At 45.0% G+C, this 16,027-nt stretch overlaps 1 protein-coding gene and 1 non-coding gene across 7 annotated transcripts in view; one reads left to right on the forward strand and one right to left on the reverse strand.

The window, feature by feature from the left end:
* Positions 1–16,027, forward strand: part of Numa1 (nuclear mitotic apparatus protein 1) — an 86,817-nt gene that overhangs the window by 35,531 nt on the left and 35,259 nt on the right. For 2 of the 6 annotated variants that reach the window (XM_034489980.2, XM_076939047.1), the window contains exon 2: positions 9,416–9,489. In XM_034489980.2, the coding sequence (XP_034345871.1) occupies positions 9,448–9,489 (42 nt within the window). In that variant the 5' untranslated portion in view covers positions 9,416–9,447. Of the gene's footprint in view, positions 1–1,965; positions 2,100–2,288; positions 2,473–2,772; positions 2,942–9,415; positions 9,490–16,027 lie in introns of those variants that run through there. The other 4 variants (XM_076939045.1, XM_034489972.2, XM_076939054.1 and 1 more) reach the window with 4 other exon arrangements.
* On the reverse strand, positions 14,676–14,821 carry LOC117701519 (small nucleolar RNA SNORA48). The gene has a single exon (XR_004605755.1). It is a non-coding gene; the product is annotated as a small nucleolar RNA SNORA48 (small nucleolar RNA).

Raw genomic sequence — 16,027 nt, forward strand, 5'->3', positions numbered from 1 at the left:
GATCCCAGGTCTTCAACCCAGATCAGGTATACCTGCTGAGCCATCTTGTCTTTTTGTACATGGTTTTTTTTGTACATGGTTATTAAAAATAAATCCAACCATAAAAACATACAGTGTAGGAAGTCCCCAAGTGATTGTCCTCAATAATCCACTACTGTTACCGGTCTTATATCAGAGGGATTGAGACTTGAGGTGTCCCTATAAAGTAAAAGCAGAGAGAGAGACTGGTGGGAAAAAGGCGGTCACACTGAAGGTACTGTCCCCTGTTCTAGGAGGAACATCTCCAACTTCTTTAGCACTGGTAAACCATCTTCTGCTGGGTCATTGTGACAGAAACCACCAGTGAAGCGTCCATAGCACCTTCTGTGCTGGAAGTCAGTCAGTGTGTTGGGCACCTTGCAAATGTTAGTGAGTTATACTCAATGCAGAGGAGGCTCTGCTTTTACCTAGGAATTTGAGGAATTCTTGCCAGGGTTATGTAGTTTACTGCAAGTTATTGTGATGTGTGTATGTAAGACAGTCACTCTGTGGCTTAGTTTCCTCCTGTCTAAAGTTGAGTGGTAGGGCTGCAGATGGCTCAGCGGTTAAGAACACTGGCTTCTCTTCCAGAGGTCCTGAGTTCAATTCCTAGCAACAATATGGTGGCTCACAATCATTTGTAATGTGATCTGATGTCCTCTCCTGGTGTGTCTGAAGACAGTGACAATGTATTCACATAAATAATAAATACATCTTTTTTAAAAAGCCAACTTAAAGTTGAGTGGTAATTTACCTGCTTCATAAAGAGGCGGTGAAGCTTAATGGAATGATGCCCATTAGGTCAGTAGGATGGTTTGTTGGAGGCACGTTAGTGGGTTAGTGGTAAGTGTTAGCTACTGTCTATTATACCCTGTTTCTTCTTCAGACCCATATCTCTTCACCTTTGATTCATGTATGTCATACACTTTCTTCCCTGTACAATTCCTCCTCCTTCTGGTTTTGTTTTGTTTGAGTTAGGGTGTTACTTTTGCCTTGGCTGGCCTGGAACTCTAGTAGTAGAGCAGACTGGCCCAGCCTCCTGATTGCTAGGACTATAAGCACACAGCACCATGGTGGGTTTCAGTCTCCTGCTTTTGGTCACTTTCTTTCTCCTCGGTGCTTCTCATTCCTCTTTTAACTATTCTCTTTACCATCTGTGTCCTCAGCACCTTTCCTACCTATTGGGGTAGCCTCTTAACTCACCTTGCTGCTAGAGAACCATTTTATCAGGTTAATCTGGCTCATACCACAGCTCTCTGTTAAAACCATCCGAAACCCTTTATTTGATTCCTTGAAGTTCAAGATTTTCCAATTCTGACCTCAGTTCATCCTTGGCACCTGTTCTTTCACTGCTACCACACCTTTTTGCTTTCTCCTCCCTTTGCCCAGAGGAAAAATTTGATTTTGTGCTTGGAGATCCAGATTAAAATATCACTTCAGTTTCCTAATCCTTCCCTTATCTAAACTGGCTAGTTGAGTTGCATATTTTATTTGAGTTAACATGTACCATCTTGGAATAAAAACTTGTAATCCATTTCTGATCTGTGGAATTATAACCCTAACTCAGACACTGGGTATAATTCTTGTATGGGTATTCTTAACAATGTTTAATAGCAATACGTTGCACATATTTCATTAAATGTTTCTAGTTGTAAAGTGAGGGGATTCCTTTTAACTACCCCAGCAGGTGTCCAGTGCTGGCTGTCCAGTGGGTGGCAACGCTGTCGTTCGTGGTCTTGTCTGAGTCTGACATTTCTTTTAGTCATGTAGTTGCAGCAGACTCTGAGGATGATGAGTCCCTGTGCTTGTGCCTGTTGAGGGCTCCAGCCAGTGCCTGCCATACTTAGAATTGTGCCTTAGCCCCTCCGCCCCTCCCCACAAATGCCCAGAGGAACAGCAGACTAGGTTCTGGCAGCACAGCTGGGATTTTGGCGGCCATTCCAGTCAACAATAGCGCAGCTCTCCGGACAGGACAGCGAGGCCTGCGCTCCGTGGCTGGAAACTGCCAGGGCTGCTCGTTTGGGTGGCTGAGTGGGAGGAGCAGGCACACAGCATGACATCTTGGCCTTGCCACGCAGAAGGTACGGGCTGAAGAGATTTCCTGCAGAGAGCGGGCTAGGGTGGCCAAGTCCTAGGGCAGGCAGCGATGTCGAAGGCGGCCTGCGCTTTGTGTGGCGGGGAGCCGGCGGGCGGCTGTGTGTGCCTGCAGACACGCCCCCCCTCCCGGCGCCGCAGGAAGCGGCCCCTGTAAAAGGCCTGCGTTGTGCGGCTCCCCTGCGCTCAGCTCCCAGGCTTCCTCTGCGCCGGGCGCGTTTCCCGCCAGGGGCTGGCTGTGGGTTCAGCGGCTCTGGGCCTGCCCGTTAGGGCTGGTCTCAGAGGTGGACAGGCCATCACTGCTACTGCCTTAAGCCCTGCTGGAAAGCAGCGAAGGGGGGAGTGTCCTGGCCGTCTCAGGTTGGTGAGGCCGACCGCCGCGGGTGCGCTTTTGTGTGTTTACGCCACAGCCTCCAGCCCTTGCTGTGCGTGCTCTCCCTTCAGCAATGGAGCCTGCCGGCTTGCGCCCCAGCCCCCCTTCCCTTTCCCCTTCCCCCGCACGTCCTGCTCAGTTTCTAGGGCATGGGCAGGCTTCGCCTGGGTCCTCCTGGTAGGCGTTCCCCCTCCCCCAGAGCTCTTGGCTTCGCTGTTGCGCCCAGACCGCGCGGAAGCTCGCTGTGCCTTTAAAGAAAGCAGACTCCTGGCTGTGACGCACTTCTGGCTGTCAGCCAGGAAGATTGCTTCTGCCTGGGCGACTGAGAAGAAACCCAACAACTTTTCTTTTGTGTGTGGGGTTACTTTCCACTGCCCCCCCTTACTCCTGTCCTTTCAAGATTTAAATGCTAATGGCGGATTAAAACCTGTAGATACGTTTGGCTTTAGGAGTCCGGTAAGGCCCCCAGCACTAAGACTTCTTCTCCCTCACTCTTTCTCGGGTTGTTTTTTTGTTTTGTTTTGTTCAAAAAATGGACGAGAGGGTGGGGTGGTTCATCCCCCTCAACTCCCTTTGCTGCGCCATCCTTAAAGGGGAGGGAGAGGAAAGGGAGAGCAAGTAAACACTGAGAAACAGGCGCTGGCCGCAGAGCTTGCCAACATCCGGGAGTTGGCGCCTTTCTTTTCCCCTCATAGATGTCAGCGTGTTTTTGTTTGGAGGGAGTAATGTGTGCGCCTGTCCTAGAGCTGTAGAGATGGCCCAGTAGAGGGCTTCCCTGTTTCCTTGTGTGGCCCTAGATATTTTTGCGGTGTTAGACAATGAAAACGTGTCTTTTTTTTTTTTTTTTTTTTTTTTTTTTGTCAGCTGCCAGGGATCTGAGTATGTGAATGTAGTGGTTGAGGGTAGGTGCTGATGAACTGCCCCAGAGGGCTGTGTATGTGCGCTTGCGCGGGTACTTCACACAGTATCTGTCTGTAGGCCGCAGTCTATCTAGTTCATGATTGCAGCCTTTCTACTAACATCTTTCAGATCTTGATCTTACAGAATATGGGGGAAAGGAATAGGTCTTAGTATTGTTAGCTCCGGATTAACCCTGGCAATATGAAAATAGAGACTGAACTCAACAGAAGCAGATTGTCCTTTAATTAGAACAATGAAGGGCAGCAGTCTCTCGGGAGTGGAGATACAAAGGGCTTGGGGTTTTTATAGGGCGGGAAAGGGAACTTTTGAAGGTTGGAGATTACATCTGCAGATCTGTACTCTGCAGTCTCAAAGCTGTAAATACTCAAGGGGGTTGGTGTTTGGACTTTCTTGTCAGGAGCTTCCCAGTTCCTAGATGTCATGTGCCTGTCATCTTTACTTTTGGGAGTTTCTCAGTCTTCCTGAGGCTTATAGGTCATTAACTAACTCTTTACCTCCTCCTCTCCCCTTTTTGAGACAAGGGTCTTGCTTAGTCGCCTTACTTGTCCTAAAACTCGGAGCCATCTTCCTGCCTCAGCCTTTCAACGTGCTCTAGAGGTGTGTGAAGTTGCCAAGGACAGCTAGTAAGCAACCTTTGAAGAAATCGGTGTTAGTATTCCGTCTAAACTCCACCTCCCCAGTTACCTGGCAACAGCCAGGTATGCTCCTCCCCACAGTTACCTGGCAACCGCCAGGTAGGAAGATCCACTATAAAAGGGGCTGCTTGCCCCCTCCTCCCTCTCTTGCTCTCCTACTCTCTTACTCCTGCTCTTACACCCTCTCTCTCTCTGTCCCCTCCCCCCTTCCTCTCTCTCCACGAGGTCATGGCCGGCCTCTACTCTTCTCTCTTCTCTTTCCACCGTCCTCTCCCCACCTTTGCCCCATCTCCTGAATAAACCTTCTCCCCCTTGGAACCGCATGGTCTGGAGTGGTCTATTCTCAACAGCAGTCAGATATTTCTTACAATCGGAATGTGCGTTTTTCCTGAAGTCTCTTCATTCCTTTCCAGATTCTTAGGACTGAGTCAGAAATCTAGGCTACAAAGAGAGTGGTGTGTGTGAAGAGGGAGAGGTCTGAGCCAGAAGTTAGTGCCTTAGAGCAAGTAGAGAATTCATCCGTAACTTCATTTGCTTCTGATTTCAGAAATGCTGAGAAACAATTGACCTGTCAACATAGCCTACTAAGGGCTTTCCCCCCATAATAGAGAAAAGATAATACTTTTCTTGGCCTTTTTGTCCCTCTTTTTTTCTTTTGGTATGAATGGTGGTGGCCCACGCCTTTAATCTCAGCACTTGGGAGGCAGAGGCAGGCAGATCTCTGAGTTAGAAGCTAGACTGGTCTACAGAGCAAGTTCTAGGAGAGTCAAGTCTACACAGAGAAACCCTGTCTTGAAAAGTCTAAAGGAAAACCATCCCCAAAACAACTTAGCCCCTTTTTGAGCCAGACAACCTTTTGTTGTTTGGGATTTAATTTTTGTTTGTTTGGTTTTCTTTTTGATTTCCTTTCTTTTTAAATTAATCATTCCACTCATTTACATCTCAAATGATATCCCACTTCCTTGTTACCCCTCCACACATACCCTCCCATCCCCCACACCCCCTCTCTTCCCTCCCCTTTTCTTCCAAGAAGGTGCTCCCCCCCCCACCTACCCTCTCCCGCCCCTCTGCTCCAGCATCCCCCAATGCTGGGGCATCAAACCTCCATAGGACCAAGGGCCTCCCCTCCCATTGCTGTCAGGCAAAGCCATCCTCTGCTGCATATGTATCTGGAGTCATGGATCCCTCCCTGTACACTCCTTGGAGGGCGGTCTGGTCAGCTGATGGTGTTCTTCCTATGGGGCTGCAATCCCCCTCAGCACCTTCTTTTTTGTTTGTTTTTTGTTTTTTTTGTTTGTTTGTTTTGTGTGTGTGTGTGTGTGTTTTTGTTTTTTGAGAAATGATTTCACTGTCACCCTGACTCTCCTGGAACTTGGGTATATGGACCATGCTGGCCTCAAACTCACAAAGATGTGCCTGTCTCTGCTTTCTGAGGGCATGGACCACTACACCTGGTTTTGTTGTTGTTAAGACTGAGTACAAGTAATCCTCTTGTCTCATGTATAGTGAATAAACTTTTTATCAAGGTAGCTTGGCCTTTGCCAGGGCCCTCTAGGGTAGCACATGAGGTAAGATCCAAGACATAGGTTGTTTGCCTGTGTTTCTTGATGTTTTCCTCCCAGAGGAACTCCCAACATCATGTTCAGTCCACCAGAGCAGAAGTTGCTCAGGTGAAGGAGAGGGTATCTATTTTAGGGAGTGGAGCAAGAGCCTGGAGTTTTTTACAGCTATGAGCAGGGTAAGTGATGGCTAAGTTTTGCCTGAGCTTGGGTGTACAGATGCGGCAGCCATTTTCTTACCTGTGAGTCTCTGAGCCTTTGGAGCCTTTGAGTTGGGGTCTGATGGGTTTGAGGAATGACACATGAGGTGGAAGCCTGTGTGGCCCTAACATTCTGGGAGTAGGAGCAGTAAAAGGATGAGGGTTCAGTGCTGGCAGGGGCTTATACGTTGAGGGATCAAACAGGTTAGTAGCTGAGACCAAAGTTCGCTTTGGTGTTATCTTGAGGTAAGGTGGTGTTGTTCAGGCAGTTGCTGTTAAGAGGGAGCTGGAGCCCAGACTAAGGGGTGGAAAGTGGGAAGAAGGAGTTCGGCTGCCTCACAGACCCTCTGACAAAACTACAATTTTTTTCAGAAGAGACCCCCAGAGCTGAGCAACCTGACTCTCTCTCTGGTCTGGTTCTTGCATCTAGCAGGTGGTTTACATTAGCCTCAGCCCTTATAGGAAACCGTGGCTAGTGTTTAACTCCTTCAGATCCAGAGAGTGCAGAGTGCAGACCAGATGGCTTCAGATCCAGAGAGTGCGGACCAGATGGCAGCGTATTTCTTGATGTCACTCTCCTTGTCCTGACACATCTTTGTAGAAACAGAGAATTTCCTTCCTTCCTTCCTTCCTTCTTTCCTTCCTTCCTTCCTTCCTTCCTTCCTTCCTTCCTTCCTTCTTTTGTTTTTCGAGACAAAAGTTTCTCTGTGTAACTCTAGCTGTCCTGGAACTCAGTCTGTAGACCAGGCTGTCCTCTAATTTACAGAGATCCCCCTGCCTCTGCCTCCTGACTGCTGGGATTAAAGTCATGCACCAGCACCCAGCTTAGGCTTATAGAGGATATCTTCTTAGTGTGAGGTTGGTCATGATATAGGGAGCTGTTATGGCAGCTTGGAAAGTGTAATGAGGACACAGAGGGCACAGTCAGTATGCAGGGCCACTGCTTTTCTCTGTCTTCCTTGGAATGGGGAAAAGAGAGGGCACTTTATCAGCTTTGGGAAGCCCTGTTTTTGGATTGTGGGTACATTTCATTTTCAAAGAACCAGGTATGTGGGAACTCTGAAGTTCAGGGTCCTGGCGTACCATCTGGATTTTGTTGTTCTTGTGGTCAGAGTGAGTTGGGCGGGTCTCAGACCCTTCTGTGAAATGGCTCGCAGAAGGCTGCAGTTGCAGGGAATCTGTTTTCCCATCTCCATCACCCAGTCTTCTGGGTGGGGCCTGCCTCAAATTTCAGGGGGAGGGTGGAGAGGATGGTGCTCTGGCTGAGAGCCCTTGGCTGCTGCCCCAAGTCTGCTTAAAGCTGCAGTCCCAGTGCTGAGCACTGTCTGCCACTGGTTCCAGTCATTGTTACTCACAGAAGCCATCATTACCAGCCAGTGGCTATGCCTTACTAAAGCTACACTCTGGTGTCTTGAGGAAGTGCTCTTTGTGACCCTGGATGACAAGATCTTTCAGAAGTTTCTAGTGTTGAATTCCTTATTTCTGTACCTTAGGGTCTCAGAGAAGTGCATTTGACCTTAATGAAGATTTTCTGAGCAGTGAAGTCATTTTAGGTAGATTCTTCTGGGGAGGACACCAGGGGTTTTGTAAATTTTGCCTCTTGAGATGAAAGAAAGAGGTTGCTTAAGCCTCAGGTGATTTTTTTAGCACCATAGCTGTAGAATCTTTGAATAGGTAAGATTTATTTCCTGTTGTAAATGAGATTTCTGAGTTGTGGGATTACCAGGGAGGTCTGAGCTATGCTTGGCTTGTTACTGAAGACTGCAGAGACTTTCTCCCCTTCCAGTTCTGGGAACTGAATCCAGGACCTTACACAGGTTAGGTAAGCATTTCACACAGCTATAAAAATTCTGACCTGAACACACCCAGTTTGAGAAGTTGACTATTGCCACCTTCATACGACAGGCTAAGTTTGGTCTCTTAAGCTATATAGGCTGGCCAGCTACACACAAAAATGCCTAACTTCAGTGCACTGGCTGAGATCATTGTGGACTGGTCCCAAGGGCTGGGCAGTCAGTCAGTGCCCACAGACAGGCACAAGGAAATCATCCCGGACTGAGGAATACATGGGTTCCTTAGCATTTCTGCCCTTCTGAGAAAGACCTTACTTGTGCCCAACCAGAGACCACATAAATTGGCTCATTTCTCAGTCTGTGTCACTGATATAACAGCTGATAGTTATCACATTAGGTTTTGCAGAGTCAGGAAGTAGTTAGTTATAATTAGTATTTACTTAGAGTTAACATTTAATTAATTCTTTTTTATTATGATTCAAGTATGTTTAATTTTACTCCTCAACCTTAAAAAAACAAAAAACAAAAAAAAAACAAACAAAAAAAAACCAAACCTCAAAGGCAGTGATGTCACTGTCTTCTGTTTCCCATGTAGCTTCCAGGACAGGAAAAACAAGGACTAAGAAAAGACTTTTTTTGGTTGGTTGATAAGTAGAGCACACTTGGATAGGAGGTTCTAAGGCATGATGGGAAGTATATTACCAGAGTATGAATCTCTTTTTTATTACTTGACTTAGTGCCTTATTATCAAAAAATGGTATCTTTTTTTTATTCCTAGTACTTTGTGTTTAGAAAGTACTTAGCAGCTGTTGGTTCTACTGACATTACATTTTTGAGATGTAATATTTGTGGAACTGTATATGTGAAATGCCTTTCTATTGCTTATCTTTCTAGAATAGTGACACAGAGAGCAGTGGTGCAGGAGGTAGGAGAGGACAGTTGTGTTCTTGGAAATTGTGGGAGTTAATAGGGCTGATAAGACCCCAAGTCTATGATCTCATGGGTCTGATCTGTTGGTGGGCAAATGGCAGATTCCCTAGGGCAAAGGGAATTGGGGGTAAGCATACTGGGACAAGTGCCTAATCTTATATTAAATGTTCCTTGGGGATGGAGGTGCTTGAGCAATGGCTCAGCAGGTAAAGTTCTTACTGCCAAGTTTATGAGCCTGAGTTCATATCTCCAGTATCCACTGGTACTGGTGCTATGGATTTCTCTTTAATCCCAGCCCAGCTGGAAATAGGGCAGGAGGATCTCCAAGTCCATGGACTTGGTTGTAAAGCAGAACCAGAAATCAACGTTTTTATTTAAGAACAGAAATAATTTATGTGTTGATTACCTGTTATGTGCCAGGTACTGTACTATTTACACTACCACAGTAAGGTAAGAAGGTTTATATGGACCCATTTAGCAGATGAAGTAGACAAAAAGAGGTTATGTTGTCTAAAGTTGCATGACCATGGTCCCATAGAATCAGTACTCAGACCCTGGTTTGTTTTCAAAACCATGACTGTTCCTTGTTGAAGGGTACCGTGTCCCAAAGAGCAGAACACAGACTAAATCTGAATGTTATGTTTTCCATAACTAGGTGATTATGAGCATTTAGTTGAGTACAAGATTCTTTGCAGTAAACCCTAACAATATAATATAAGCTTTAGAGTAATTTATGTGTGTACTCTGCAGTCTCAAAGTTTCTGTGCTGCCTTAATTGATTGAGTACTAGTGATTTGTTGATGTGTTCAGAGCTGGTAAATGGAACTGCTTTCTTCTATTTATTGACCAGAGATCTCAATTTATTAACCATGCTTTTTCTCTTGGGTTCTAGGTGGGTTGGAGTGACTGGCTGGAATCACAAAGATGACACTCCATGCCACCCGGGCAGCTACGCTTCTCTCCTGGGTAAGTAGCTTTCCTTTTTTCTTAATATAAGATGTGCAGCAGAAAACATTCTATAAGCCAGAGTTCTTCTAATTTTTAGACCAGGTAACTTTTCATATAGATACTGCTACATATCATACAGCTCAGGGCAGGCTTCTCTGAGGTATTCCTTTTGGTCATGGAACAGAACATTGGGACACTGTGAGTGTGAACTCAATCCCATCTATTCTGTATACTTTTCTTTTTTGTGTGTGACAGTGTCTCCCTGTGTAGTTTAGTCTTACCTGGCCTGGAGCTAAATGAGCTCTTCCTGCCTCTGCCTCTTAAGTGCTGGTATCAAAGGTATGCACTATCACCCTGGGCTGTACTTTTCTGACTAAAGGATTGACTATTAACCTTGATGGTCCACGTTGGCAGGAACTTTGGTCTTCAAAGACCTAACTTTCGAAAAACAATGTCTTCCTTATAGTCTTTATTATGTTTCTGTCTGCCTCCACTGCTCTGTTTCTTCCTTCTCTTTTTTAAAATGAAGGTGGATATTTTATGTCTTATTGTTGCTTCACTGTATAAAAATAGCGGCAGCCAAATGTAGTGTATTGTAAAATTAAGCCTCGTCTTTCATCTGACACTGTATAATACACCCTTTTCCTGTACTCCCAGAGGGAAGGTCATGAAGTCCTTATCTAAATCCAGAAATGGATGTAAATGAGTTAAAATATTATGTGAGACTTAGGATAGCATCGTTATCCTGACGTACAGAATTTTTATAACTACTTTTTATAATAGATATTCTCAAATTTTTTGAATATTCTAATCTAAATACCTAGTCTTCAGTTATTATAAAAATGATGTACATTATGTTTATCTACAACCATTAGGAAGGGAGTTGTTTTTGGTTTTGGTTTTGGTTTTTCCAGACAGGGTTTCTCTATATAGCCCTGGCTGTCCTGGAACTCACTCTGTAGCCCAGGCTGGCCTTGAACTCAGAAATCCGCCTGCCTCTGCCTCCCAAGTGCTGGGATTAACGGTGTGCGCCACTGCTGCCGGGCTGTGATTTTTTTTTTTTTTTTTTTTTTTTTTTTCCAGTAGCAGTATTGAGTTTTCTGTCAGTATTGCTAAAAGTTATTTAAAGTCTCCTACCCACCATTAATTTAAGACAATGCTGGAGCAAGTCACTTTGCACAGGTTTAGTTAGGGTGCCATGTTTAGTTCTCACTGTAATTTATGTCTTTTTCTGTGTATTTCTCTACTCAGTTCATCCAGTTCTGAGAGGTTGCTCTATTTGCTTGATCAGCCAATTATTTTCATGGCAGAATTTGTTGATAAACCCTGGTTTTTCTGCAAATGCTTCATTGACTTTTCCCGATAGAGGAGAGTTCAATGGCAGCCTTCACACCATCCAAAGTTACTTTTGCTGGACTAGATAGAAGACTGGCTTTAAAAAAAGATTTATTTATTATTAGGGGTGGAGAGAGGAGAGACGGCTCAGCAGTTAAAAGCATTTGCTGCTGTTCTTGCAGAAGACCTAGGTTTGGTTCTCACCAGTCACATGGTGACTCACAACTTTCTATAACTCCAATTCTGGGGGATCTGACATCTTTTGGTCTCAGGTACTGCACGCATCTGGTGCACCTACATACAAAAAGCAAAACACCCATGAATTAATTTTATGATAGCAACTTGAAACAGGGCTTTTGTTTGTGGAAAAAAATAGTATAAAATATACAGATAATAGGGCTGGAGAGATGGCTTAGTAGACATGAGGGCCAAGTTCAAGTCCTCAGAACCTGTGTAAAGTCAAGCATGTTAGCCTAGCCTGTGTCTGTAATCCCAGTGCGCCTGTGGTAAGGTGTAAGGTAAGGTGTAAGAGAATTCCCTCAAAGCTCAAAAGCTAGCGAGCCTGGTCTATCTAGCTGTGAACAGTGGTCACAAAGCATACCCTGTCTCAAACAAGATTGGTGAGGATTGATATCAGAAGTTGTCCTCTGACTTAACACATGTATCATGTATTATGTGTCATATACATACATGTATGCAATGACATACAAAATAAAACATATACAGCTTACAAATTTGCCTATAAATTTATAAATCACTGAAATTTTGATAGAAATAAATAAAACTTTTCACCAGCCACATTTTAATAATTTACTTTCAGCATTTTTATGATTTTTTTCTCTTCTTCTTGAAATAGTGCTGGTGGTGAAAACCAGGCCTAGTGGCTTGCTTATAAACCCAGTTCTGGGGTCTTTGGTGTCTGGTTCTCTCTGAGCTCAGAGGGCACTTGATAAACATAAACTCATGGAGGTATACATTTGCACACATAATAAAAGATAAATCTTAAAAATAAAATAATTACCTCAGGGGGAAAACTAGAAGAAAAAAACCTTGTCAGTGCTGAGATTACAGTTGAGTATTAAGCACTTACTAGCAAGTATGAAACTCTTAATTTGGCACCCCAGAAACTCCCCTCCAAAAACTAATTTTGTCAAGGTTCTGTAGAGGTGCAGTTTTGTGCTAGGGTACTTGTCTGCGTTCATTAGGCCTGTTTTTCATCACCAGCACTCTCTTAAGAAAAATAAAAATAATCATAAAAATGTTGAAAGTGAATTATTAAAATGCTATTGGTGAAAGATTATATTTTTTTTCTTCTAAAATTTCTGTAATTTATGTTTTGTTTTACTTAAAGTATAGTTTTGGAACTTTTTTGTAAATAGTAGGTAGTGATAAGTTGTTGCAGACCTGACCAGCAATGCTTGAGTTATCCAGTGAGCTGTGTCCTCACACTGATGTCTGTGCTCTAGCTAGGGATGGAAGACCTCAACTTCTTTTTTTGTTTTGTTTTGTTTTTTTGTTTGTTTGTTTTGGTTTTTTTCGAGACACGGTTTCTCTGTGTAGCCCTGGCCATCCTGGAACTCACTCTGTAGACCAGGCTGGCCTCAAACTCAGAAATCCACCTGCCTCTGCCTCCCAAGTGCTGGGATTAAAGGCGTGAGCCACCACTGCCCGGCTTCTTTTGTTTTATGAGACAGAGTTTTTCTGTGTAGCCCTGGCTGTCCTAGAACTTGCTCTGTAGACCAGGCTGGCCTCGAACTCACTGAGCTCTAGCTGCCTCTGTCTCACAAGTGCTGAGATTAAAGGTGTGCACCACCGGTGCTGCCTGTTTGAACCTCAACTTCTTTACCTTTGAATGGCTTCCTATCTTATAGCAAATAACACTAGAATAAAACATTCTCATATTTATAAATGAAATGATTTCTAGAATATTAAAAAGCAAAATTTTTATATTGAAACCTGTTTTGTGAATTTACCTTTCTCTACATGAAGCTTTTCATCAAGGTAAACCTGTCTATGAGTTTGCCCCTCTCAGCAGGACACTTAGCTCTAGGGAAAAGGCCTGATTTTTTTTTTTAAACTTTTTATTGATTCTTTGTGAGTTTCACATCATGAGCTTGAGTTCCACTCATCTCCCTGTCCCTTCATATTCTTTTGCTCTTGCAACCTCCCTCCAATTAAAAACACAAAAAACAAAACAATAACAAAAACAAAGCATAGTAAACATCTTGTGGAAGCTGTAGTATGTCACCGTATATCCCACAGTATATCTCTTTTCTACACATCTTCATTTGCAAATGTTCATTGTAATGAGTCCTTGGTCTGCTACAAGATCTCTGGCTTCTGTGACACCACTGATTGGATCCTCATCAAGACTCCTTGTGGTTGTCCTGTTGTTGCCTTGTATCATAGAGATCCTGCAGTTTTAGAACAGCAGGACTGGCCCTTTGACATCCCAACCATTCACAGATGATATAGATTTTGCGGTGGGCCGTCTCAGAGCCCTGGATCTGGGCCTGAGCAGTAGCAGAGCTGGTCAGCCCACTGGCTTTCTCTTCTCCACACTACCAGAGTAAGCTCTCCAGCACTGTTCTTGCTTAGCCACCCAATGCCACCATCAGCAGGAGGTAGGGTTAGCTCTTTTGAGATCATGCCCTGAGGGGCTACCTCACCGGCACCCATGTCTTCAGAGCCAGCTTCACTGTGCTGCCCAGGTGAGGTGCAAGGCCCACTCTTCTGATAGCTATAGCCACTGAAGGAGTGGGGCTAGCTCTCCTGCTCTTATGATCCCAGGGCCAGCTCTTCCAGCTACTGTAGGTGTCAAGGGGGAAAGGGGGAGGAGGGCATCACCTCTGTACCCATGCTACCTCATGCCAGATGAGTTCAGGCCAGCTCTCCTGAGCTCTCTCTGGACCTCAGAGTTGGCTCACCTGCACCCCTTGACCAGGTCCAGCCCTACTGTTAGCCCAGGCAAGGAACAGGGCTAGCATTCTTGTTCTCATGACCCCAGGGCCAGCTATCCCACACCAGATGAGTGAGGGGGCCAGCTCTCTTATGCTCTTGCCCTTGAGGCTGGCTCAAGGCTGACCAGAGTTATCTCTGCTGTGCTGTCCAGGCGAGGTTCAGGGCTAGCTCTCCCAAGATCCTGACCCTGTTGGTAGCTATCCCAACTGCCAGAGGTCTCAAGTGGCAGGGGACATCACCTCTGTACTCATGCTACCCCAAGGCAGATGAGTGACAGTGTCAGCTCTCCCACACTCATGCCCTTAGGACCAGCTCACCAGGGCGTCAAGGTCAGCTCCACTGTGCTGCCTGCTGGATGCTCAGGGCCAGCTCTCCATAGCACCACATCTAGTGAGGGGCAAAGTCAGTTCTGCACAGCCCCTAGACATCCAAGTGTCCTTCATAGCTGTCCTGACCAGGGATATCTCCATGTTCTCTTGTAGTAATATGAGCCATGGACATGGACAATGACCCCTACTCTATGGAGCCACAGACTCAGACATGGCCCTCAGCAGCAGCTCTGGCTGGGACCTCACCATGAGCAGGGCTGGCCACTCACAGCAGGCTACTCCTTTCTACCCTTGAGTCTCCAGTCCATCTCTCTTCATAATGCTCAAGCTGCTCCATCTCTTTCTCTCCTCTCTGACCACCACACACTTGCACATTGTGCTGGCTCCTGCTGCAGGCTGGCCACATGACTGGCAGGCACCTGGATGACATTCTCTATCCCTGCTGTGTGGCATGTTGGCAAGCAGGTGCAGATGTCTATGGCCTGCCTGTGTCATGCACTGGAGGCAAGGTCTGTCCTCAGGTCTGCCTTCCTCCTCCTGTGCTTCGTTGCCTGGATTTGATTTGATATAATTTGATTTTTATAAGTCCTGGGCATAAAATAGCTTTGGCCACCAAGCCAACAATCAAACTAGGATAAACAAAGGACTGCCATCTGCTCTGCCCCTGACTGATATAAGAATACCACCACCAACAACAAGGTTTCCTTTGCCCATTGCAGCGGGTAGAAGCCTGATTTTTACATATGAAACCAGTTTAGTAATTGGCATTAGTAGTTGGCCTCAGTTTTAGAGCCTTTTCATTTGAGAAACTCATAATTTAAACTTTCTTTTAAAGTTCTCAAATTGCTATTATTAGCAAGCAACATGTACATCTTTTACACCCAAAGTTACTGTAAAGCAAAATGTTTTTAAGGTGAAAAAGACTTCCTAGCTATATCATCTGGCAGCTGCAGCCTGCAGTGAGGTGCTGGTTGAGGTTGGCTGTAGTGATAAAGCTGGAGCCCACCATCAACTCCATCCCAGAAATCTGAGGATACATTTGAGTACGATATATAGACCAAATTTCTTTTGTGTCAATTTAGAATGACAGAGCCTTATTGGCTACTCAGGCAGCCAACCTGGGATCCTCCATGGTGATCTCGATGGCTTTGTTGGGGGCAGAGGTCCCAGGGCTGCATCAGTCTTAGGCTTCCAGGTCCAAAAGATGCAAGAGTTTTCCAGCAGAGGGACTTGGGGAACTGACCCACCTTGGTGAGGCCAGGACGGGCAGTATATTTTTACATTTGTCACACATGTCCAAGGTCTGTGCAGGTTACTGGTGGTGGGTGAGGTGAAGGGAGGTTCTTCACATAGTAACCATTGCAGCAAGTTGCAGGTGAAGTCCACTGCCCCATCTTCTGGAGAAGACCTCAGGGCTTCCATCAGGAGCAGGCATTTCTTTATTTTCTTTTAATTGTTTTAGGCTTAACCTGACAACATGGACAGAAGACCTAAGCTTACCATTAACTTGCATGTCTTAATTATCTTTAACAGTGTATAACAAATTAGTACCTTTTATAAGATTAGGATTTTATAGTTTTATTTCTATTGAGTTTGAGCCTTAAAAATTTCATTGAAGATTCCTTAAGCATCAAGATAAAACTTTAAATCATAAATACAGTTCACAGAGAGACTAGGAACCTTACTCCCCTGAGTTTTTTCATAGTGCTCCTTTACAGAATGTCACTTTCTCTCCTTAGTTTACCCACAGAGCTGGAGCTTAGCAAGTTGGCCAGACAAGGAGGCACATGTCTTCAAGTCAGTTTCTGGTAGCCTGAGTGGACCTCAGGAATTCGTAACCTTATTCATCAAACACTTCATTATCTAAAAACATCTTTTTAGATGCTTGGTGTTAAATATAGTTAGCAGAGACATAAGTCATGGTTCGGGAC

The sequence above is a fragment of the Arvicanthis niloticus genome, chromosome 1, assembly GCF_011762505.2.
Source record: "Arvicanthis niloticus isolate mArvNil1 chromosome 1, mArvNil1.pat.X, whole genome shotgun sequence".
NCBI lineage: Eukaryota > Metazoa > Chordata > Mammalia > Rodentia > Muridae > Arvicanthis > Arvicanthis niloticus.